The 26743-nt window shown below is 48.9% G+C and overlaps 2 protein-coding genes across 2 annotated transcripts in view; one reads left to right on the top strand and one right to left on the bottom strand.

Annotated features, from left to right (window-relative positions):
* The window catches only part of PAQR4 (progestin and adipoQ receptor family member 4), a 37650-nt gene extending 30209 nt beyond the window's left edge, over positions 1 to 7441 (top strand). Inside the window, exons 2-3 of the mRNA XM_073635298.1 lie at positions 1865 to 2083; positions 3199 to 7441. Coding sequence (XP_073491399.1) covers positions 1865 to 2083; positions 3199 to 3632 — 653 coding nt within the window. The 3' untranslated portion in view covers positions 3633 to 7441. The remainder of the gene's footprint in view (positions 1 to 1864; positions 2084 to 3198) is intronic.
* A 2060-nt stretch (positions 7442 to 9501) lies between these two features.
* PKMYT1 (protein kinase, membrane associated tyrosine/threonine 1) lies at positions 9502 to 25725 on the bottom strand. Its single transcript, XM_073635286.1, has 8 exons — positions 25538 to 25725; positions 20691 to 21096; positions 18997 to 19493; positions 13062 to 13168; positions 12683 to 12855; positions 11657 to 11904; positions 10706 to 10792; positions 9502 to 9974 (listed from the first exon to the last, which is right to left on the bottom strand). The coding sequence occupies exons 2-8, from the start codon at positions 21045 to 21047 to the stop codon at positions 9794 to 9796; spliced, it is 1650 nt and encodes a 549-aa protein (XP_073491387.1). The 5' UTR covers positions 21048 to 21096; positions 25538 to 25725; the 3' UTR covers positions 9502 to 9793.
* Between the last annotated feature and the right edge of the window lie 1018 nt (positions 25726 to 26743).

Genomic DNA, 26743 nt, shown 5'->3' with positions numbered 1-26743 from the left:
ATATTTAACGTCATGGCGGTGGATATGCAGTAGGCGCAGAGCAGAGGCCAGGCATTGTACTTGACAGTTTAGTAAGTTGTCGGTTATAGCCAATGGCAGTAGTGCTGTAGTTTCAGGGAGAAGGGGCCCGCAGGAGGATTCTCCAGTCCCCTAAAGGGCCAATCTGAGCCTGCATATGTGACAATCTTCTGGTCGCCACCAAAAATTAGAGTGTCCAAACTGGCACATGTGCCTTAGGTTGCCTATCCCTGCTCTAGGTGGTCATATTGAGCAAAGCTTACATCCATGGGTATGTTTAGGCGAATAGAGACCTACCTGCAGCCCACCATCCATGGAGAAGTGACCAGCTCTGACATAAGGATGGAACCAGGGATTTTTGTGCGTTTTTTCTGAATAGAGCAGGTTGTTGGGGAGATATACAGTCACCTCCTGTCCCAGAGACATTCATAATCCTTTCTTGCTTTATCCACAGAAATGGTTACACTTTACCTTCTATTATATTAGATGGTTTGGTACCACTGCTTAATACTTTAATCAGTATAAAAATAGGGTGAGCTGGTCTTTTAAGGGTGGATGATATGGGAGTTGATGGGATCAGGAAAGCTTCCCACCCTCCTCTCATTCGGCATAGTTGCCCCGGGGGGGGGGGGGGGTGTTTTGCCTCCTCTGGAGTACGATGATGAAGCTGGCCATAGCCCGGATGTCGTTTTATGCTCCTATGTATTTCTGTGAATATAATCCTCGCTGATCTCATGTAAATACAGCCGAGAACCTGGAATTAAACTTTCATGGAAGTGAATGAAGATTAGAGAGCATGGAACTCCCTGTTGGGTGACTTCCCGCTGCTGTATTTTGATCTCTCAGGAGAGTAAATAAGATGTGGATGAGATTACAGAGGTGATACAAGTACTTCACTTACAGGTATCATGTTCAGCCAACATGGCTCGCTCTCTGCGATTTATCATTCAGGCGCCAGAAATCTCCTCTGTTACTATACAAGTGTGCGCAGTGCCAGTTACCGTAGAAGTGTCTGATCCCCTGTGGGCAGTGCCAGTTACCGTAGAAGTGTCTGATCCCCTGTGGGCAGTGCCAGTTACCATAGAAGTGTCTGATCCCCTGTGGGCAGTGCCAGTTACCATAGAAGTGTCTGATCCCCTGTGGGCAGTGCCAGTTACCGTAGAAGTGTCTGATCCCCTGTGGGCAGTGCCAGTTACCGTAGAAGTGTCTGATCCCCTGTGGGCAGTGCCAGTTATCATAGAAGTGTCTGATCCCCTGTGGGCAGTGCCAGTTACCATAGAAGTGTCTGATCCCCTGTGGGCAGTGCCAGTTACCGTAGAAGTGTCTGATCCCCTGTGGGCAGTGCCAGTTACCATAGAAGTGTCTGATCCCCTGTGGGCAGTGCCAGTTATCATAGAAGTGTCTGATCCCCTGTGGGCAGTGCCAGTTACCATAGAAGTGTCTGATCCCCTGTGGGCAGTGCCAGTTACCATAGAAGTGTCTGATCCCCTGTGGGCAGTGCCAGTTACCGTAGAAGTGTCTGATCCCCTGTGGGCAGTGCCAGTTACCGTAGAAGTGTCTGATCCCCTGTGGGCAGTGCCAGTTACCAATGAAGTGTATAATCCCCTGTGGGCAGTGCCAGTTACCATAGAAGTGTCTGATCCCCTGTGGGCAGTGCCAGTTACCATAGAAGTGTCTGATCCCTTGTAGGCAGTGCCAGTTACCATAGAAGTGTCTGATCCCCTGTGGGCAGTGCCGAGTTGAGCCATGTGTATGTGGAGAGGTGTGTGTGTGCGGTCTGGTGTCACCTGAAAAGTATGTTGGAGTCTCGGACATTAATCACACAGAACCATCTTGTTTCTTTCAGGTATCCCTCTGCTCGGTTTCTTCTTCCTCCTCCCTCTTCAGATTCCTTGGCGCCAGTTGGCTGTACCATGGCTCGGTCTGGTCCATTATCTGGCCTGCCTCAGCCCCCAGTTGGGCAGTGTTCTCTACCACCTCTTCATGAACCACCATGGTGGGGCACCCGTCTACCGCAAGCTGCTCACCCTGGACATGTGCGGGATTTGCCTCGTTAACACATTAGGTAAGTTCTGACAACTGTTACTTCGCTTTGAAACGGAGCTACTCTCATCCCAGTGCGACTATAGCTAGTCACTTCCGCCGTGTACACCTAACAGCGGAGCACAAGAGCCAATGAACAAAAGGCACAAAGCACTTTACTAGTGGATAAAAGATATACTCACAAAACCAGTGTGAATCATAGCATTGCATATAACCGAGGAACCAGAAGCAAGCCCATCATAGAACTCCTCAAGTTCAGAAGGCTGAGAATACCAGGCTGACGTTGTTTGGGGGGGGCATGCCACCTTCACAAACACTAACCTCTGATGAAGGGAGCATGTCCCCCGAAACCCGTCAGCCTGGTATTATCATCCTTCTGAACTTGAGGAGTTGTGTGATGGACTTGCTTCTGGTTTATGGGTCATACACTGTTCATCGCTATGATTCACACTGGTTTTGTGAGTATACCTTGTATCTTTCATCCTCTAATAAAGTGCTTGGGCTAATGCACCAAGCTTTTGCACCCTTTGTTCTTTTTGTGGTTTGTGCAGTATAAGATTCCCCAGTGTTGAGAGGGCTGCAACGCCAGGATCATCCAGTCCGTGTTGTACAGTGGTTATCGTCATCGGGAGTACTGTACCCAGCTTCTTTAGGTACTCTTAGCGCTATGGGGTCAAGTTTTCACTGTCCTTAGTGGGAGCCAATGAAATGAAAGCTGGGCAGAATAGTTAAGAGGCTGAGGGGATCCTCATTCTTGACAACTTCATAGCAGCATACGGGTGGGTGACCTTCTCGCATGTAGCCCCGTAGAACCATGCCCTACATAAGACTGGTGAGGTCCACGTATATAAAGATATTACCACTCGTAGTTTATAGAAACCTAAACTGGGCTTTAGGAAGTAAAAGTTCTGTCTAAGAGTAGGTAATACAGCTAATTGGCAATCTCCTTGTTCAATAAGAGTGCCCTTCCTGGTCATAGAGGAATTCTCATTGGACAGCAGTAGGCCATAGGTGGACCTTCAGGGAAAGTTGGGCTCCTGAAGAGAGATCCTGTAGTTGGCTTAGACCACTTACATTGAAAATGTTTAAGGGCAGAGATTTCATTTGTTACTCACGCTGGTGTTTGTCTTCCCCCAGGTGCTCTCCCCATCATCTATTGTACCTTGCTGTGCTACCCTTCCTCGCGGAGCTTGTGCCTCTTGGTCTACTCTGCCTTGTCAAGTTACGTCATCTTCTGTGCCATCACCGCGCAGAGCAACGTGAGACGACTCTGCTCTTTCACCTGGCAGGCCGCCTTCCGTTTCTTCTTCTTCTACCTGCGCTGGGCCGGGCTGGGCTCTGGACATCCATCCTCCCTACGCTGCTACCTCCTGATGGATACCCTGGCCCTGCTCGGAGGGATTATCAACATCTCCCGCCTCCCTGAGCGCCTGCGGCCAGGAAAGTTCGACTACTGGTGCAACAGCCACCAGATTATGCACGTCCTGGTAGTGATAAGCATCTTATACTTGCACTGGGGAGTAACCTCTGACCTCACGTGGATAAGCAGCTATTCGTGTTCTCCGGAGTGAAGCCGGCAAAAACACTCTAGGCATAGGTAGCTTAGGACCGGCATTAGCCATGGACACGGGACAGGATCTAGTGGACGATATAAGTAGCTGCACACATAACCAGCAAAAACCAGACTTGTTTACAGAAGTAGAACTGGCATTGCAATTCAGGACTTGACACAGTGGCCCTCCGACTTCTGTGGAATAAGGAAGGGGGAGGGGTAATTTAATACAAAGAATGTCTACTTCAATTTGTGTCTTTAGTATGGTCACAAATGTGGGTGAATGTAGTTTTCACATATCAGTATTAGCCAGAGATGAGCCTTTGCACAGACACAACTGTGATCTATTGAATGACCTCCCTTCTCCATCCCATGTCATGGAGACCTGTGGGGTTTCCACATTGAGATCAATAGAATGAACTCTCCCACTCCAGCCTCGTGTTGGGGGAGCCTGTGGTGTTTTTGAATCGTGATTAACAAAATGACCTCTCCATTCTGGCCCCAGCTTAGTTGAGACCTATGGGCTTTCCAAATTGTGATCAATGGCATGACTTCTCCACTCCGACCCCTGGTTAAGGAGACCTATGGCCTTTCCAAATTGTGATAAATGGAATGACTTCTCCACTCCAGCCCCTGGTTAAGGAGACCTATGGGCTTTCAAAATTGTGATTAATGGAATGACTTCTTCACTCCGGCCCCAGGTTAGGGAGACCTATGGCCTTTCAAAATTGTGATCAATGGAATGACTTCTCCACTCCAGCCCCAGGTTAGGGAGACCTATGGCCTTTCAAAATTGTGACCAACGAAATGACCTCTCCGCACTAGTCCCATGTATGGGAGACCTGCAGGATTTATATATTGAGAGCAACGGACTGACCTCTCCAGTCCCATGTTAGGGAGACCAATGGGATTTATATATTGAGAGTAATGGAATGACCTCTCCCCACCAGTCCCATGTTAGGGAGACCAATGGGATTTATATATTGAGAGTAATGGAATGACCTCTCCCCACCAGTCCCATGTTAGGGAGACCAATGGGATTTATATATTGAGAGTAATGGAATGACCTCTCCCCACCAGTCCCATGTTAGGGAGACCAATGGGATTTATATATTGAGAGTAATGGAATGACCTCTCCCCACCAGTCCCATGTTAGGGAGACCAATGGGATTTATATATTGAGAGTAATGGAATGACCTCTCCCCACTCTCCAGTCCCTTGTTACGGAGACCAATGGGCTTTATATATTGAGCGTAATGGAATGACCTCGCCCCACCAGTCCCATGTTAGGGAGACCAATGGGCTTTAAATATTGAGAGTAATGGACTGACCTCTCCAGTCCCATGTTTGGGAGACCAATGGGATGTATATATTGATAGTAATGGAATGACCTCTCCCCACCAGTCCCATGTTAAGGAGACCAATGGAATTTATATATTGAGAGTAATGGAATGACCTCTCCCCACCAGTCCCATGTTAGGGAGACCAATGTGATTTATTTATTGTGAGGAATGGAATGACCTCTCCGTCCCCGTTAGGAAGACCTACAATGTGATCAATGGAATGATCTCTCCGCTCCGGGATAGGGAGACATATTTGGTATCTGAATGGAGATCATTATGCGGAACTCTCCCCTCTGGGGAGACTTGTGGAGTTTCTGAATTGTTATCAATAAGAGAACTTCTCCACTCCCACCCAGGGTTAGGGAAACCTACAAGATTTATATAGTGTGATTAGTGGAATGGCCTCTACACACTGGCCACGGGTTAGGGAGACCTGCAGGATTTCTGTATTCTGATCAATGGAATGACCTCTCTACCCCTGCCCCAATAGGGAGACTTGTGGGGTTTCTGAACTGTGATCTACTGAATGACCTCGGCCTCGTGTGAGACTTGCCGGGTTTTCCGAATATTTTCTATATTACCATACACAGATGGCCAGTTGGCTGTAACATGGTGCAGAACGTAGCCGAATGGCCGCAGAGCCCAGAAGACACAGTGACGTCTATGTATGGATGGACAGGTATATACGTCTTCTGTATGGAGTCTATAACGTTCATGTACAAGTCGATCTCCGGTGCAGCTGACCATAGCGTTGTTTTTTGACCTTGTGTCGTTGGGTTGTGCTAATTCTGTTACACTTTAGTCTTATAATGATATGCTCCAGCCATAGGATCCGCGCTCCTCGCATCCACCAGTGACAAGCGGGTGTCATGGCTGCTTTCTAAAGGGAAACCAAACTCTACCGTCCTATTTAAAAGTTCACCTAACATAAAGGTCCATAGATGACCAGCCAGTCAGAAGAACATTGCATTTTTTTTTTTTTTTGCCAATGTGGAGCAGTTGCTGCTAAAATTTTGGCATTGTTCAGGTGCTGGAATTTGCTCTACGCTGTGCCAGGCTGAGGTCTCCACTAACCCGTCTCCCCATAGAAGCTCTTGCAAGCTCCTAGCCCTCTACCTTTTAGCCAATAGCCAAGGAGAAGGTTCAAGACATGACGTTTTTGCCTCATGGCAACTAGTCTTCTGGAACGAGGCTTGGATTCACTCTGCCAGATTCAGTAATAATGGTGGCGACTCCTACTGATAAGGGAGTGGAATGCTGGAATTGAGCCAAATTAGTACCAGCGTCAGGGGGCAGCATAGCCAGCTGGTGAGAAAACTCATGCCAAGAGCTTGGAGTCCAGACTCCTCCATGGGACGTGTATTGGGGAATGTTGAAGATTTTTGGGGGTGTAGAACGGAGTTTATTTCCACTTTTATAGTTGCACATGGGGAACAGCCAGTCAGGGCCATGTAGACAGTAGGTCTCCTGTCAGAGGGGCCCTTAAATCAGCAGTTCTCAACTCCAGTCCTCAGGACCCACTAACAGGCCAGGTTTGAAAGATAACTGAAATACATCCCAGGTGATATAATTTGCTGCTCAGTGATAGCCGTATTCTAGTCTGCATCTCCCCAAAGGTAATACTTAAAATCTGGCCTGTTAGTGGGTCCTGAGGACAGGAGTTGAGAATCACTGCCTTAAATGAAGGCTAGGTGCATCATGGCTGCTTCCAAAAGGTAATAGCCCCGTTCATCCCAGTGTTTCTCAACTCCAGTCCTCAAGGCGCCCCAACAGGTCATGTTTTCAGGATTTCCCTCAGATGAAACAGCTGTGGTAATTACTAAGGCAGAGACACTGATCAAATCATCTGTGAAAAATAATGGGAAGCCTGAAAACATGACCTGTTGGGGCGCTTTGAGGACTGGAGTTGAGAAACACTGCCTTAAACTAAGGGGCCAGTCAGTGCCGGTCAGATGGTAGCAGGGTTTCATGGCTGCTTCCATAGTTCCCTCAGAGGGGCCAGTCGGTGCCGGGTAGATGGAAGCCAGTTTCCGTGGCTATTCCTGAGGGGGGGGGGGGGTTAGTAAATGAAGAGAAGGGAAAGACATATTTGTCATTTTGCTGCTAAACCCGATTAGGGCTTTTGCTCCAGATCTTTAAAAAAAAAAATATTGGACATTGAAATTTGGAAAGGGAGCAAATTGTTAATTTTTACAATCCACCCTCACAGGCTGAACAGCAGCTATTGTCTCTATCCACAGACACAACCTCTGTACTACACACCTATCCATGTCAGAACCACGTAGGGAGGTTGGTTACTTGTAAATCTGGGAAACCTCACTCGCACCTTCTGCTGTTGGTGGAGTCGCCTTACACCCCATGCTGCACCCTCTTCTCTAGAATAAAAAGGGACCTTTTTCTGGGAGCGGAGGATGGCTGGAGCATATCCCACAGGGCTTTGCCCGAGGCCAGTATTACTGATGCAATAATAAAAATTCTTTTATGACGCTGAAGTCCTTCTTGTATTTTTTTGTGTGTGTTATGGATCTGTGATGGCGCTCACATACTAGCTCCACTTCTGCTACAAGAGGTTCCTCAGACACAACGCACATAGTTCTCACACACGAGCTCCACAGGAACAGACCACTTCTGCTACAAGAGGTTCCTCAGACACAACGCACATAGTTCTCACACACGAGCTCCACAGGAACAGACCACTTCTGCTACAAGAGGTTCCTCAGACACAACGCACATAGTTCTCACACACAAGCTCCACAGGGACAGATCACCTCTGCTACAAGAGGTTCCTCAGATACAACACACATAGTTCTCACACGAAACTCCACAGGGACAGACCGCCTCTGCTACAAGAGGTTCCTCAGACACAACACACATATTTCTCACACGAAACTCCACAGGGACAGACCACCTCTGCTACAAGAGGTTCCTCAGATACAACACACTGTTCTCACACACAAGCTCCACAGGGACAGACCACCTCTGCTACAAGAGGTTCCTCAGACACAACACACATACTTCTCACACACGAAACTCCACAGGGACAGAACGCCTCTGCTACAAGAGGTTCCTCAGACACAACACACACACACAAGCTCTGCAGGGACAGACCACTTCTGCTACAAGAGGTTCCTCAGACACAACACAACACACACACACACACACACACAAGCTCTGCAGGGACAGACCACTTCTGCTACAAGAGGTTCCTCAGACACAACACACATACTTCTCACACACGAAGCTCCACAGGGACAGACCGCCTCTGCTACAAGAGGTTCCTCAGACATAACACACGCTATTCTCACACATGAGCTCCACAGGGATAGACCACTTCTGCTACAAGAGGTTCCTCAGACACAACACACACACAAGCTCTGCAGGGACAGACCACTTCTGCTACAAGAGGTTCCTCTGACACGACACAACACACACACACACACAAGCTCTGCAGGGACAGACCACTTCTGCTACAAGAGGTTCCTCAGACACAACACACACACAAGCTCTGCAGGGACAGACCACTTCTGCTACAAGAGGTTCCTCTGACACGACACAACACACACAAGCTCTGCAGGGACAGACCACTTCTGCTACAAGAGGTTCCTCAGACACAACACACACACAAGCTCTGCAGGGACAGACCACTTCTGCTACAAGAGGTTCCTCTGACACGACACAACACAACACACACACACACACACACACACACACACACACACAAGCTCTGCAGGGACAGACCACTTCTGCTACAAGAGGTTCCTCAGACACAACACACACACAAGCTCTGCAGGGACAGACCACTTCTGCTACAAGAGGTTCCTCAGACACAACGCACATAGTTCTCACACACGAGCTCCACAGGGACAGGCCACTTCTGCTACAAGAGGTTCCTCAGACACAACGCACATAGTTCTCACACACGAGCTCCACAGGGACAGGCCACTTCTGCTACAAGAGGTTCCTCAGACACAACGCACATACTTCTCACACACGAAGCTCCACAGGGACAGACCGCCTCTGCTACAAGAGGTTCCTCAGACACAACACACACACAAGCTCTGCAGGGACAGACCACTTCTGCTACAAGAGGTTCCTCAGACACAACGCACATAGTTCTCACACACGAGCTCCACAGGGACAGGCCACTTCTGCTACAAGAGGTTCCTCAGACACAACGCACATAGTTCTCACACACGAGCTCCACAGGGACAGGCCACTTCTGCTACAAGAGGTTCCTCAGACACAACACACATAGTTCTCACACACACTGTCCACAGGGACAGACCGCCTCTGCTACAAGAGGTTCCTCAGACATAACACACGCTATTCTCACACATGAGCTCCACAGGGATAGACCACTTCTGCTACAAGAGGTTCCTCAGACACGACACAACACACATAGTTCTCACACACAAGCTCCACAGGGACAGGCCACTTCTGCTACAAGAGGTTCCTCAGACATAACACACATTGTTCTCACACACGTCAATAGGGGGCGCTGTCTCACCTCAGAGAAGAAGACACAAAACAGGATGCTGGTCAACGAACATTTGATAAAACCTGAAAGTAATTCTTATTTAATGAACGTAAACAGTCTGTACCACCCACTAACACTTCCCACCCCACCTCTTCCTGTATAAACTTGGAAGTGATTGGCTGTGCGGGTCCTGGCAGTGTCCTCCATATCACACCTTGTGGTGGAACCAGCTTAAAAAAAAAAAAAAAAAAGACAGAAGTGTTGGCAGTTCCTGGCCAAACGGGGTGCCAGGTTTGTGGGTAGGTGGCAAATGAACTGGCTTTATTGCTGCAATAGTCTGCTGACTTCACATAATGGGATTTATTGATCCGACGCATCATCGAACATGGTGAGAAGATTGCGGGGGAGAAATCCAGAGCGCAGCCCTTCCGTGTCTACAAATCCTGAGGAGCTGCCGCTGGTGTCCAGGGTGACAGACTTCACGCTGCGCGGAGAATCCTGGCTGATACGACTGATGTTTGGGGTCAGGGTCAGTGCCGACCTAGGAGAGACAGTAATTAGATATCTGGTCAGAAGATTATTCTAAAATACTAAACCAATACCGTCCCCTCAGTATCGGGAACTCACCATGACCACCTCCCAAACCAATACCGTCCCCTCAGTATCAGGAACTCACCACGACGAGTACATACCTTCCATGCCTCCCAAACCAATACCATCCCCTCAGTATCGGAAACTCACCATGACCACCTCCCAAACCAATACCGTCCCCTCAGTATCAGGAACTCACCACGACGAGTACATACCTTCCATGCCTCCCAAACCAATACCATCCCCTCACTATCGGAAACTCACCATGACCACCTCCCAAACCAATACCATCCCCTCAGTATCGGGAACTCACCAAGACTACCTCCCAAACCAATACCGTCCCCTCAGTATTGGGAGCTCACCAAGACTACCTCCCAAACCAATACCGTCCCCTCAGTATTGGGAGCTCACCAAGACCACCTCCCAAACCAATACATCCCTAAGTATCGGGAACTCACCATGACCACCTCCCAAACCAATACCGTCCCCTCAGTATTGGGAGCTCACCAAGACCACCTCCCAAACCAATACCATCCCCCCAGTATCAGGAACTCACCATGACAAGCACATATCTTCCACACCTCCCAAACTAATACTGGGGAAGGATGACATGGGAAGAAGTATGGAGGGAAGGAGTATAGATGAAAGAAAGCACCTACAGAGAAAAGACTAAGCACTTACCTCTTCCTTGTGCTGTAATCAGGAGACTTGTTGCAAGGAGTAGATGTGCTGCCCAGGGATGGCCGTGACATCAGCTCTGGAGAATGTCTGAAGAGTAAAAACAGAAAGGTAATACAATATGCAAAGATGGACCCAATGACAGCCGAGGAGGGGGGGGGGACCGGGGGCCCAATGAAAGCTGCTGTAGGTATATGGTAGCTTCCCCGTGAGTCTCCACCCTTAGTTGGATCCAGCCTTGGGTGGACTGACCTGTGAAAATCTAAGTGTTCGTTTATGAAGCAATAAAAGAAAATTCACCGCTTTATTCTCCGGCATTCACAGAGGAGATCTCCTCTGGATACCAGTTTATGAAGCTTTGTAGATTGCTTCTCCTTTGGGAGGAGTGAAGAGATCTACAAACACTTCAAACAGTGGAGAACGGCCCCTGATACTGGAATCTCGTGAGACTTTACCAGAAATTCACTAAAACACAGATATGTCCATGTATTAGGCAGTGATAAACTATCACTGATCAGTACACAGACAGACGGCGTGGTTAATGCTAATAAAATAAAGAGTCCCGGATTCTCCGCCTCTGATCTGGTGAATCGGGGAGGTGAATTCTGAGTCAGAACGCCGGTGAAGCACAGAGATCGCAACTTCATAAACTGGCAGTTTCTGTGTCAGTCAATGAGGATTCTCAGTGTGCGGCGCTCATCGGCAGGAGAACATGTCCTCCCCCGATCATCTCTGGTTCATAAACCGTTCATGGACCGATCAGTGGCGATCCTCGGGATCACTGATGTTCAGTTTCATAAACGGACACCCTAGTGTGGGTTCTGTCCTCCACAGAATATGGTTCACGTAATTCTGTCATGGAAGAGGACATCAGGTAGGGGTTACCAGCTGGCAGCAGCTGTACTACCGGCAGGTATAGAGCAGAAAGTCACCATAATAATGTTCTATATTCACCTGAGGGTGAACTCCGGTCCATCGTAGGCGAGTCTCTGGGTGATGCCTAGCGGGCTGGGGGGAACCTCAAACACATCTTCCCCAAAGCTGTCCTCCCAGTCACTGGATAGGCTGCTCTCAGCAAGCAGGTTGGGCGAAGGAGAGGAAGGCGGGGATTGCAATGGAGGGATACCCCTCCCCCTTCGCCACAGCCACATCACTGGGCGCTTCAGGCCATGGAACACCACTGACATGAGCCACATGAGAAGCTGCGAGAGAGAAGAGAGAAATGAAAGTTACACATGTGAAGGACAGCCTCCCAAATAAGAAGAAGGTTAGAGGCTGCACCATGGCCTTCTACTAGGTTGACTTTTGTAGATCAGGGGGATCACTTAACATTATATGGACCAGAATATGGGGGTGGCCACTGCTGACCCCTCCTGAAAGTGTTGCTGTTTAGACTGTGAAAAGATTCCATCCCTCCAAAACAAAAACCATTCACCTGTCCCGCTGATCAAACCGACCAACTCCAATGTGCTGGAAATCTTTCACCAACAATCTCCTTTCAAAATTGGGTAACACTTCTGGGTGTGTCCCAGTCCCCCTCCAGGTACTGTGGTTCCTTCCACTGACCCCCCATGGTGTGCCCTGGTCCCCTGCTGGGCATTGTGGTTCCTTCCACTGACCCCCATGGTGTGTCCTGGTCCCTCACTGGGCCCTATGGTTCCTTACCTTGTCCCCTATGATGTGTCTTGGTCCCTCACTGGGCCATATGGTTCCTTAACTTGTCCCCCTATGGTGTGTCCTGGTCAACTGCTGTGGTCCCTCTCATTGTCCCTATGGTGTGTTCTGGTCCCCCTGCTGGGTCCTGTGGTTCCTTCCATTGTCCCCTTTGGTATGTCTTTATTCCCTGCTGGGCCCTATGGTTCCTTACATTGTCCCCATGGTGTATCTTGGTCCCCATGGCTCCTCACATTGTCCCCTATGGTGTCACCTGGAGAAGTGAGGCACAGCATGAAGACCTGGTAGGCACAGGAGTGATCGTACCTGAAAGACGACAAATATTTTGGAAAGTATTTTTTTGGTTGTCAGAGTGACTTTCCTCCATCGTTCAGCCCTGCTAATTGCAGAAAGGGAGAGTAGCCAGTCCACGGTAGCACGGCAGCGATAGTCCGGCTCCAGCATGCCGCCCAGAACCTTCAGGAAATCCGGCGGTAATTCTAGAAAACAGGTAGAATTATAGAATCAATGTACCAGAATTATTCCAGGATGATGATTGTTTTGGTATCTGGGCTGAAAGATTCCTCCTCACTTCCTGGGACCAGATGTGAGGGGAGCACCCCCCAGCGACAGGCAAAGAGGGTCCATGTGATCTAATCCGAACACGTGGATCCATCTTTCCCTCCGGTCCAGCTTGGGAACTCACCTGAGGTGAACTCTGTGGGAAGGTGACCTCGTCGTAGCTGCTGCCAGCTCTCCCCTCCCTTCGGGAGCTCCATATTACAGGCGACCTCCAGCAGCGTCATGCCAAGACTGGAAGAATGGGGGCACAGATAATAATAGTTAGGTGAAAGAACATATACACCATCAACCTCAACCCAATCAGTGCCTTCAGGCTGGAAGAACATGTACACCATCAACCTCAACCCAATCAATGTCTCCAGGCTGGAAGAACATGTACGCCACCAACCTCAACCCAATCAATGCCTTCAGGCTGGAAGAACATGTACACCATCAACCTCAACCCAATCAGTGCCTTCAGGCTGGAAGAACATGTACACCATCAACCTCAACCCAATCAGTGCCTTCAGGCTGGAAGAACTTGTACACCATCAACCTCAACCCAATCAATGCCTTCAGGCTGGAAGAACATGTACACCATCAAGTTAGCATAGAAAGGGAATTGGGACTTCGTGTGAGGCAAATAAGGTAATATGTGTATAGTAACTGTCATGAAGAGGGTATACATTATAAAGCCATTATTCTATATATATTTATCACACACACAAGGTTGAAGTACAGTACATAAAAAATAAAAGTCGCACATTAGCACTCCTCCATTACATGAGAGCTATTCATAACATATCATTTTTTCCACAGACTCCTTTGGAGCCTTACCCTATGTTACTATTTCAACACCACATGGAGAATCCAATTTCCTGGGGACCTTGTGTTTTGGCGTTCACCCCACCCGCAGTGTAGCATCCTCAGCTCCCGGGACAGACAGCCTACCCCAGAGGCTCCTCCTATTACATACGCCTGAATCCCAGTCCCATGTAAGTAATCAGGTTATAACAACATCTTCCCTCCCTTTCCTTTGATGTTGGAGTCCCAATTAGAGTTGATCAGTGTTTATATATTTCTTGCAGATAAGTGGACGCATCCGCTGCTGCTGGAGTGATTTGATTAACACAAAACGCGTCGAGCATTGACAGGATGCAACCATGTTTTATACAATGATCATTGCATGCATATTTTATAATCTTTGCTACATTTTATTATTTTCTCACACGGAGTGTTTACTCCATACATCGGTAACTGGAACGTGCTGCTAGATCATTTTTAATGATGTGTATGTATATGAACTGTTTGGAATGTTTATTTACACTTATTTTTTATGTGCTTATGAACTGTACTTCATCCAATTGTGTATATATATTTAGTGGATTTATAAATGTACTTCATACTGAGTGTGATTTTATACCCCCTTTATGACAATAAACTTGCTAAGCTACTATACACATATTACTTTATTTGGTTGTCACACAAAGTCCCAATTCTCTATGATCACTTGAATTAGGGATGGAGGCACATAGTACAATGTGTGCGCTTCATGCAAACTTTAACCCCCTCTTCATGCATGTAGATCATCAACCGCAACCCAATCAATGCCTTCAGGCTGGTAGAACATGTACACCATCAACCTCAACCCAATCCATGTTTTCAGGCTGGAAGAACATGTACACCATCAACCTCAACCCAATCCATGTTTTCAGGCTGGAAGAACATGTACACCATCAACCTCAACCCAATCCATGTTTTCAGGCTGGAAGAACATGTACACCATCAACCTCAACCCAATCAATGCCTTCAGACTGGAAGAACATGTACGCCATCAACCCAATCAATGCCTTCAGGCTGGAAGAACATGTACACCATCAACCGCAACCCAATCCATGTTTTCAGGCTGGTAGAACATGTACACCATCAACCTCAACCCAATCCATGTTTTCAGGCTGGAAGAACATGTACACCATCAACCTCAACCCAATCCATGTTTTCAGGCTGGAAGAACATGTACACCATCAACCTCAACCCAATCAATGCCTTCAGACTGGAAGAACATGTACGCCATCAACCCAATCAATGCCTTCAGGCTGGAAGAACATGTACACCATCAACCGCAACCCAATCCATGTTTTCAGGCCGGTAGAACATGTACACCATCAACCTCAACCCAATCAATGCCTTCAGACTGTAAGAACATGTACACCATCAACCTCAACCCAATCAATGCCTTCAGACTGGAAGAACATGTACGCCATCAACCCCAACCCAATCCATGTTTTTCAGACTGGAAGAACATGTACACCATCAACCCCAACCCAATCAAAGCCTTCAGGCTGGAAGAGCATGTATACCATCAACCGCAACCCAATCAATGCCTTCAGGCTGGTAGAACATGTACACCATCAACCTCAACCCAATCCATGTTTTCAGGTTGGTAGAACATGTACACCATCAACCTCAACCCAATCCATGTTTTCAGGCTGGTAGAACATGTACACAATAAACCTCAACCCAATCCATGTTTTCAGGCTGGTAGAACATGTACACCATCAACCTCAACCCAATCCACGTTTTCAGGCTGGTAGAACATGTACACCATCAACCTCAACCCATGTTTTCAGGCTGGTAGAACATGTACACCATCAACCCCAACCCAATCAATGCCTTCAGACTGGAAGAACATGTACACCATCAACCTCAACCCAATCCATGTTTTTCAGACTGGAACAACACGTACACCATCAACCCCAACCCAATCAATGCCTTCAGGCTTAGGAAACATTAAATTGTATAACCCAACTCCACTTGCTAACTCCAGTCTAACAGAACTTCCATCGTATCACAGATCGATGAATACATTTTATCCCTCGTCCATTGAGGGACACAGGAATTCAGATACAGAAGGGATACCCAAAAGCAGCCTAACTGAGGGGTGGCCAACAGACCAGGACAGATTCAGCTATGGACTAGGAACTGCCTGCAACCCAGAACTACATAAAAAAGGACCAACTCCCAAATCTCAACCAGATAAAAGGAGGAAAATATTTTATATATATATATATATATATATATATATATATATATATATATATATATATATATATATATATATATATATATATATATATATATATATATACATATACACACACATACACACTACCGTTCAAAAGTTTGGGGTCACATTGAAATGTCCTTATTTTTGAAGGAAAAGCACTGTACTTTTAAATGAAGCTAACTTTAAACTAGTCCTAACTTTAAACAAATATACTCTATACATTGCTAATGTGGTAAATGACTATTCTAACTGCAAATGTCTAGTTTTTGGTGCAATATCTACATAGGTGTATAGAGGCCCATTTCCAGCAACTATCACTCCAGTGTTCTAATGGTACAATGTGTTTGCTCATTGGCTCAGAAGGCTAATTGATGATTAGCAAACCCTTGTGCAATCATGTTCACACATCTAAAAACAGTCTAGCTCCTTCCAGAAGCTACAAAACTGACCTTCCTGTGAGCAGATTGAGTTTCTGGAGCATCACATTTGTGGGGTCAATTAAACGCTCAAAATGGCCAGAAAAAGAGAACTTTCATCTGAAACTCGACAGTCTATTCTTGTTCTTAGAAATGAAGGCTATTCCATGCGAGAAATTGCAAAGAAATTGAAGATTTCCTACAACGGTGTGTACTACTCCCTTCAGAGGACAGCACAAACAGGCTCTAACCAGAGTAGAAAAAGAAGTGGGAGGCCGCGTTGCACAACTAAGCAAGAAGATAAGCACATTAGAGTCTCTAGTTTGAGAAACAGACGCCTCACAGGTCCCCAACTGGCATCTTCATTAAATAGTACCCGTAAAACACCAGTGTCAACATCTACAGTGAAGAGGCGGCTGCGGGATTTTGGGCTTCAGGGCAGAGTGGCAAAGAAAAAGCCATATCTGAGACTGGCCAATAAAAGAAAAAGATTAAGATGGGCAAAAGAACACAGACATTGGACAGAGGAAGACTGGAAAAAAGTGTTGTGGACGGATGAATCCAAGTTTGAGGTGTTTGGATCACAAAGAAGAACGTTTGTGAGACGCAGAACAAATGAAAAGATGCTGGAAGAATGCCTGACGCCATCTGTTAAGCATGGTGGAGGTAATGTGATGGTCTGGGGTTGCTTTGGTGCTGGTAAGGTGGGAGCTTTGTACAGGGTAAAAGGGATTCTGAATAAGGAAGGCTATCACTCCATTTTGCAACGCCATGCCATACCCAGTGGACAGCGCTTGATTGGAGCCAATTTCATCCTACAACAGGACAATGACCCTAAACACACCTCCAAATTGTGCAAGAACTATTTACAGCAGAAGCAGGCAGCTGGTATTCTATCGGTAATGGAGTGGCCAGCACAGTCACCAGATCTGAACCCCATTGAGCTGTTGTGGGAGCAGCTTGACCGTATGGTACGCCAGAAGTGCCCATCCAACCAATCCAACTTGTGGGAGCTGCTTCTAGAAGCGTGGGGTGCAATTTCTCCAGCTTACCTCAATAAATTAACAGCTAGAATGCCAAAGGTGTGCAATGCTGTAATTGCTGCAAAAGGAGGATTCTTTGATGAAAGCAAAGTTTGATGTAAAAACAATGTTATTTCAAATACAAATCATTATTTCTAACCTTGTCAATGTCTTGACTCTATTTTCTATTCATTTCACAACGTATGGTGGTGAATAAGTGTGACTTTTCATGGAAAACACAAAATTGTTTGGGTGACCCCAAACTTTTGAACGGTAGTATATATATATATTCTAGGTAATTTTCTAGCAAAAGAACCTGTTTTGAACAGGCTCGGTCCTTAAAGCAGAGTTCCGACCAATTTTTTTTTTTTTTTTTTTAAAGTCAGAAGCTACAAATACTGCAGCTGCTGACTTTACCTGTCCAGGGCGCCCGCGATGTCGGCACACGAAGCCGATCCGTCCCTCGGCTCTCAGGTGGAGGCGCCGCCATCTTTGGTAAGGGAATCAAGGCCTAGGGAATTTGGTAAGGGAATCAAGGCCTAGTTCCCTACTGTGCATGCGCAAGTCGTGCTGCACAATCCCACTGGTCCCTGCTGTCTTCTGGGACCCGTATGTCTCCCAGAAGACAGCGGGGGGGGGGGGGGTGGGGGGGGGGGGGGTGTCAATGGAGGAGGCACCGGACATGACAGATATCTGCAGATACTGCAGCTATCTATGCCCGGAAGTGGGAGAAAATACCTGGATTAGACAGGTATCTGCTCCCACCTCCAAGGTGCCGAATGTGACACCGGATGGGGGGAGGATTCCGAAAAACGGAAGTTCCATTTTTGGGTGGAACTCGGCTTTAAGTGGTCAATGACTGAGATTGCAGAGTTTCCCGGTAAAATGGGTGGAGCTACACTCTCTCTGGGTGCTGTCCTGGAAGATGAGTTGGGTAACAGTTCTACATACATGAGAAACCTGGGGGGGAAGGTATATACAGCCTGGGGGGAGGGGGAAGGTATATACAGCCTGGGGGGGGGGAGGGGGAAGGTATATACAGCCTGGGGGGGAGGGGGGAAGGTATATACAGCCTGGGGGGGGGAGGGGGAAGGTATATACAGCCTGGGGGGGGGGAGGGGGAAGGTATATACAGCCTGGGGGGGAGGGGGGGAAGGTATATACAGCCTGGGGGGGAGGGTATATACAGCCTGGGGGGGAGGGGGGATATATACAGCATGGGGGGGAGGGGGGATATATACAGCATGGGGGGGAGGGGGGATATATACAGCGTGTTATAAAGAAAAATGAAACTTTGGTTTCAGAAGAGCTGAAGAAAAGGCCTCCAACCTTCTATGACACCAACAAAACCCCTAGGCATGCTGGGAAGAGGAGGGGCTACGAGGCTGGCTTACAAGTTTTCTGCTTGCCAGTGCCCCACCTGCCTGTAGGCGGCAGTATAACCCGACTGTATCTGAATTCCTGTATCACCCAATGAAGGATGGAGTTGTGTACCGATTATCTGCTCAGCATGCTGGGAAATGTTTTATAGTATAATCTCCACAGAGAGAAAACAGGTGTTGCTCTTCCCCTCACCTAAACACGTCCGCTGCCTTGGTGAACACCCCATCCAGCAACTCCGGAGCCATATACCGGGGGTCCCCCTCCTGAGCATCCTCTTTCCCTTCCGCACAATCCAACTCCACCATCAAACCAAAGTCCCCCAACTTGTAGACCCCAGAGAAGGAGATGAAGACGTTGGCCGGTTTGATGTCCAGGTGCAGTAGGTTGCGGTCGTGGAGATGTTTCAGCCCCCGCAGGAGGTCACAGGAGATGTCCCACACTTGTCGGGGAGGTAGAGGAGCCCCGAAATCCTCAGAATGTTGCTGCAGGCTCCCCATGCACAGCTCCGTCTGTAGATACAACATGCGTTTCTCCTCCCAGGCTCGCACAAATCGCAGGCAGTTGGGGTGCTCTCCCACGCGCTCGTGTTTTCTCACTTCTTCCAGTTTACGTTGGCGGTCAGACTCACCGCGGAACGGAGACACCGATCGCTTCACGGCGTAAAGACATCCGTCCTCGTGACTTCGTACCTTCAAGAGATAGAGAAATTACAACGCTTTACAGAGTGAGAAGAACATATCTACAGTATAGGGAGAGACCCCCCTGTACCCTTATACAGAGACCCCGAGCATGTCATATTATATACAGAGAGACCCCAAGTCATTATATATACACAGAGAGACCCCCTGTACCCTTATACAGAGGCCCTGAGTCATATTATATACAGAGAGACCCCGGGCACCCTTATACAGAGGCCCTGAGTCATATTATATATACAGAGAGACCCCCTGTACCCTTATACAGAGACCCCGAGCATGTCATATTATATACAGAGAGACTCCAAGCACCCCATGTCATTATATATACACACAGAGACCCCGAACATGTCATATTATATATACAGAGAGACCCCGAGCACCCTTATACAGAGACCCCGAGCATGTCATATTATATACAGAGAAACCCCGAGCACCCCATGTCATATTATATATACAGAGACCCCAAGCACCCCATGTCATATTATATACAGAGAGACCCTGGGCACAGTATGTCATATTATATACAGAGACCCCAGGCACCCTATGTCACTATATCCCCCGGGCACCCTATGTCATATATGAGAGAGAGAGAGAGACCGGGCACCCTATGTCACTATATCCCCCGGGCACCCTATGTCATCATATATAGAGAGTCCCCGGGGCACCCTATGTCATCATATATAGAGAGACCCCGGGGCACCCTATGTCATCATATATAGAGAGACCCCGGGGCACCCTATGTCATCATATATCCCCTAACCGGTGCCTGGAGGCAGGTACAGGCCAGCACCGGGCGCGGGGCCTGGAGCCAGGTACGGGCCAGCGCCGGGCCTGGAGCCAGGTACGGGCCAGCGCCGGGCCTGGAGCCAGGTACGGGCCAGCGCCGGGCCTGGAGCCAGGTACGGGCCAGCGCCGGGCCTGGAGCCAGGTACGGGCCAGCGCCGGGCCTGGAGCCAGGTACGGGCCAGCGCCGGGCCTGGAGCCAGGTACGGGCCAGCGCCGGGCCTGGAGCCAAGTACGGGCCAGCGCCGGGCGCGGGGCCTGGAGCCAGGTACGGGCCAGCGCCGGGCGCGGGGCCTGGAGCCAGGTACGGGCCAGCACTGGATCCTCAGTTATCCTAAGAGACCCACTTTAGAAGAAGCCTGCCCAGTGCCTACCACTATGCCATCAGCCTCCACCATTGCTCACCTTATAGACTTCTCCGAAGGAGCCCCGACCCAGTTTGCAGATGCTCTGGAAGCACTGCTTGAAGAAGGTCTCTCCCTTGCTGTGGTCGTACATCTGGCTGTCGGGGGCCTTGGGTTGGGGGCTGCGGAAGGACACGCTCTGGGGACGAGGCTGGCTCCATGATCGCGGCTTGTTGGGGAAGAGTCGGGTGATGGAGGCCACTCTCTTCACAGGAGGACATGGTGGGAGAGAGTAGCAGAGCGAGCGGCCCCTCTTCTTCAGTGAGAAGCTCTCTTCTGCCTGTTGGAAGTAGGCCGGGGCTGGGATGGGAGTGCGACTAAGAGGAGGCTCATCCATCTCATCTCTGGGTAAAGGCATGATTCACCGCCGCTGCCAGGGAGAGGGACTCGTGGTTGGAGAAGGGAATCTGTCAGAAAAAGACAACATAAAGAAATCAGAAAACTGCATGAAACGTGGTCCCTTCCTCCACTTATACCCCCTGCCTGGCGCTATGTACACCTCAGGCTGGTAAGATGGACTACAGACCCGGGTCACTTTACTATAAAACATGGCTGACAGGTACAGGAACTGCCAACTCCAGTGTCAGGGATGTCAGTAACACCGGTCCACCGCCAGCTGGGATCCTAGAGAGGCCACAGGAGAAGAGCAAAAAACACACCCCTACAAGTCCCATCCTCGGGGCAGGGGCTCCTCTAAGCTACTCGCCATCCTCGGGCCAGGGCTCCTCTACGCTACTCCCCATCCTCGGGCCAGGGCTCCTCTACGCTACTCGCCATCCTCGGGCCAGGGCTCCTCTACGCTACTCGCCATCCTCGGGCCAGGGCTCCTCTACGCTACTCGCCATCCTCGGGCCAGGGCTCCTCTGCGCTACTCCCCATCCTCGGGCCAGGGCTCCTCTGCGCTACTCCCCATCCTCGGGCCAGGGCTCCTCTGCGCTACTCCCCATCCTCGGGCCAGGGCTCCTCTACGCTACTCCCCATCCTCGGGCCAGGGCTCCTCTACGCTACTCCCCATCCTCGGGGTAGGGCTCCTCTACGCTACTCCCCATCCTCGGGGCAGGGCTCCTCTATGGTACTCACCATCCTCGGGGCAGAGCTTCTCTATGGTACTCACCATCCTCGGGCCAGGGATCCTCTATGGTACTCACCATCCTCGGGGGAGAGCTTCTCTATGGTACTCACCATCCTCGGGCCAGGGATCCTCTATGGTACTCACCATCCTCGGGGCAGAGCTTCTCTATGGTACTCACCATCCTCTAGCCCAAATTTGGAGCTCGCCCACAGAAGAGAAGGCATACATAAGTCCCACCCACAAATGGAGCTCGCAGACAGAAGAGAACGCACACATAAGTCCCGCCCACAGATGTAGAGGGTTGGGGGGGACATCACACATGTGAGGTGTCCCCGTGATCGTCAGAGTGATCATTCGATCTCTGGACCTCCTTCGGGTGTTTCGGGTCCTCAGGATTTCCCGAGGATCGGAGAAATGGAGATGTTTGTATGGTGAAGTTTGACGTCGTTCCACAAGAGTGCGCAATATTAAAGTGCGAGACGTTTGGTGTCTATTTACTCGCTGTGACTTTTATATTTTTATAAATATTGGGAAAAACTTTACTGGCTTTTTTTTTTTTTTTGGAAAAATACACTTTTTGTGTTTTATATATAAAAAAAAAAAAAATTTAATTTGTAAGATGACTGCGCAAATATTGCGTGACAAAATATCGCAAACAAGGAAGACATTTGGAGGGCACACCCTAAAAAAATGCATTAAAGATGGTGCAGCCATAAGACCAACAACAGAACAAAATATTACAGAGCACACATGGGAAAAAGACATTTATCTCCAGCAAGGCCAATTCACAACACCTGAACATTATCATAAAATAAAGGGATTTGGTCACATCATATTGTTATATGGAGCTAAGCCCACTTACTGCGACAAAGTCCCTCATCAGTGCCTCTCATTGGTGTCCACCTATGTCTTAGGTGGAGACCTCAAGATTCTCCCATATAGAGGAGTGTATTTCTCCCATGGTTCAGAGAAGCAGGATCTCCCAGTCTATGGACAGTGTAGGACCCACCAATCTTAGGTGGAGACCTCAAGATTCTCCCATATAGAGGAGTGTATTTCTCCCATGGTTCAGAGAAGCAGGATCTCCCAGTCTATGGACAGTGTAGGACCCACCAATCATAGGTGGAGACCTCAAGATTCTCCCATATAGAGGAGTGTATTTCTCTCATGGTTCAGAGAAGCAGGATCTCCCAGTCTATGGACAGTGTAGGACCCACCAATCATAGGTGGAGACCTCAAGTTCTCCCATATAGAGGAGTGTATTTCTCTCATGGTTCAGAGAAGCAGGATCTCCCAGTCTATGGACAGTGTAGGACCCACCAATCATAGGTGGAGACCTCAAGTTCTCCCATATAGAGGAGTGTATTTCTCCCATGGATCAGAGAAGCAGGATCTCCCAGTCTATAGACAGTGTAGCACCCACCAATCATAGGTGGAGACCTCAAGTTCTCCCATATAGAGGAGTGTATTTCTCCCATGGATCAGAGAAGCAGGATCTCCCAGTCTATGGATAGTGTAGGAACCACCAATCATAGGTGGAGACCTCAAGTTCTCCCATATAGAGGAGTGTATTTCTCCCATGGTTCAGAGAAGCAGGATCTCCCAGTCTATGGATAGTGTAGGAACCACCAATCATAGGTGGAGACCTCAAGTTCTCCCATATAGAGGAGTGTATTTCTCCCATGGTTCAGAGAAGCAGGATCTCCCAGTCTATGGACAGTGTAGGACCCACCAATCATGGGTGGAGACCTCAAGTTCTCCCATATAGAGGAGTGTATTTCTCCCATGGATCAGAGAAGCAGGATCTCCCAGTCTATGGATAGTGTAGGAACCACCAATCATAGGTGGAGACCTCAAGTTCTCCCATATAGAGGAGTGTATTTCTCCCATGGTTCAGAGAAGCAGGATCTCCCAGTCTATGGACAGTGTAGGACCCACCAATCATGGGTGGAGACCTCAAGTTCTCCCATATAGAGGAGTGTATTTCTCCCATGGTTCAGAGAAGCAGGATCTCCCAGTCTATGGACAGTGTAGGACCCACCAATCATAGGTGAAGACCTCAAGATTCTCCCATATAGAGGAGTGTATTTCTCCCATGGTTCAGAGAAGCAGGATCTCCCAGTCTATGGACAGTGTAGGACCCACCAATCATAGGTGAAGACCTCAAGTTCTCCCATATAGAGGAGTGTATTTCTCTCATGGTTCAGAGAAGCAGGATCTCCCAGTCTATGGACAGTGTAGGACCCACCAATCATGGGTGGAGACCTCAAGTTCTCCCATATAGAGGAGTGTATTTCTCCCATGGTTCAGAGAAGCAGGATCTCCCAGTCTATGGACAGTGTAGGACCCACCAATCATAGGTGAAGACCTCAAGTTCTCCCATATAGAGGAGTGTATTTCTCTCATGGTTCAGAGAAGCAGGATCTCCCAGTCTATGGACAGTGTAGGACCCACCAATCATGGGTGGAGACCTCAAGTTCTCCCATATAGAGGAGTGTATTTCTCCCATGGATCAGAGAAGCAGGAAGTCACTCCGGGATAGATGGTGGGATCGGAGGAGGGGAACGAGGACCGATGCGGGGGCTTCGCTCTCAGGTCGTTCATAATGCGCTAGTATGTTATGTGTGAGCTCTCTATACTAGCACATTATGCTTTTGTCTTACTTGGTATTTAAGCACCATATATAACAACGTGACCAAATCCCCATATCTGATGACAAGGTCTCGATGTTTTCAATAAGTCTTGATGGAGATAAATCTCATTTTCTATCTGCTCTGTAATATTTTGTTCTGTAAGATATCACAACACTCGTCATTTTATTCTCCGGGGTCTCTACTCAGAGGTCATGTTTGGGGTTCTGAGGAGAGACGTGTCAGAATCGGGGGGGAGGGGTGATTACCGATCATGTATGGGGGGGGGTGATTATTGATTATATAAGGGGTGATTACTAATCATGTATAAGGGGAGGAGTGATTATTGATTATGTAGGGGGGGTGTTTATTGAATATATAGGGGGTGTTTACCGATCCTGTATAGGGGGAGGTGATTATTGATTATGTAGAGGGGGAGGGGTGATTACTGATCATACATAGGGAAAAGGGGTGATTATTGATTATATAAGGGGTGATTACTGATCATGTATGGGGGGAGGGGTGATTATTGATTATGTAGGGGGAAGGGGTGATTACCGATCATGTATGGGGGGAGGTGATTATTGATTATGTAGGGGGGGGAGGGGTGATTACTGATTATATAGGGGATAATTACTAATCATGTATAGGGGGAGGGGTGATTATGTATGGGGGGGAGGGGTGATTACTGATCATATATAGTGGGAGGGGTGATAATTGATTATGTAGGGGATAATTACTAATCATGTAGGGGGGAGGGGTGATTATTGATCATATATAGGGGGAAGGGATGATTACCGATCATGTATAGGGGGAAGGGATGTTTATTGATTATATAGGGGATAATTACTAATCATGTAGGGGGGGAGGGGTGATTATTGATTATGGAGGGGGGGAGGGGTGATTACAGATCTTATATAGGGGGGAGGGGTGATTATTGATCATATATAGGGGGAAGGGATGATTACCGATCATGTATAGGGGGAAGGGATGTTTATTGATTATATAGGGGATAATTACTAATCATGTAGGGGGGGAGGGGTGATTATTGATTATGGAGGGGGGGAGGGGTGATTACAGATCTTATATAGGGGGAAGGGATGATTACCGATCATGTATGGGGGGAAGGGGAGGGGTGTCACTCACCATGGAGGCCCGGGCTCGGTATCGTTCGGTATCTCCGGTGATCCTCCGCTCGGTATTTCTCACTTCCGGTTTTCCTCTGAGGCGAATTTGGCGCCAAATCTTCTCCTCAGCGGCTATGAGGCAGATCAGTCCCCGCCCCCCCCGGCTCGTCACTATAGAGACGCCCCGCCCCCGGAAGTGGGAGTTTTCTGACGGAAGACGCCACACACAAGATGGCGGTGAGTGTGTCGCTGTGGGCGGGGCTGTGTACGCGGTGCATGCCGGGAGGGAGGTCGCAGTACGGACACAGCACAGGAGGGTGTCGGGTGGTGAGGCCGCTGTACCGCCGCCGGGATGGTGAGAGATTAGAGCGGGTGTACGGAGAGATGGGCCGGGTACACGGGGGCCCCCGGGGGGAGGAGTCACTACAAACACCGATAATACCGGAGAATCCTCCCCCGCCAACCACAACATGGCGGACCGGCCCCGGTGTGGGGGGAGGAGGAGGGGGATAGGGACCGGAGCTGTGTGTGGGGGAGGGGGGACTATCCCGGGATTACCGGAGGAGGGGGGAAGGGCGCCTCATACCGAACATCCCGGACCCCCCAATACCCGCCAATCACAAGATGGCGCCTCAGGAGGAGGAGGGGGATGGTTACCAGGGGAGACCGGCCTTCACTTCCGGGGAGGAGACCTTCTCTGGAGGGTGGAATCTGATTGGCTGCTGAGAGGACACTTCTTATATGTGCAGGGGGCGGGGTAATAACACTGCAGGGAGGGTGGTGGGTGTGACTAAATTAGTAGTGGGAGGGGCTTAAACCATTAGCCTATGAACAGTGTGTGTGGGGGGGGTTGGGGGTATGTAATGTACGGAGTGTGTGTGGGGAGGTTGGGGGTATGTAATGTACGGAGTGTGTGTGTGGGGGGGGGTTGGGGGTATGTAATGTACGGAGTGTGTGTGTGGGGAGGTTGGGGGTATGTAATGTACGGAGTGTGTGTGTGGGGGGAGGGTTGGGGGTATGTAATGTACGGAGTGTGTGTGGGGGGTTGGGGGTATGTAATGTACGGAGTGTGTGTGGGGGGGGTTGGGGGTATGTAATGTACGGAGTGTGTGTGTGGGGGGTTGGGGGTATGTAATGTACGGAGTGTGTGGGGGGGTTGGGGGTATGTAATGTACGGAGTGTGTGTGTGGGGAGGTTGGGGGTATGTAATGTACGGAGTGTGTGT

This window comes from Aquarana catesbeiana, linkage group LG06 (genome assembly GCF_042186555.1).
Source record: "Aquarana catesbeiana isolate 2022-GZ linkage group LG06, ASM4218655v1, whole genome shotgun sequence".
Classification (NCBI taxonomy): Eukaryota; Metazoa; Chordata; class Amphibia; order Anura; family Ranidae; genus Aquarana; species Aquarana catesbeiana.
The sequence above is the reverse complement of the archived record's forward strand: the minus strand, read 5'-3'. Positions and strand labels throughout refer to the sequence as shown.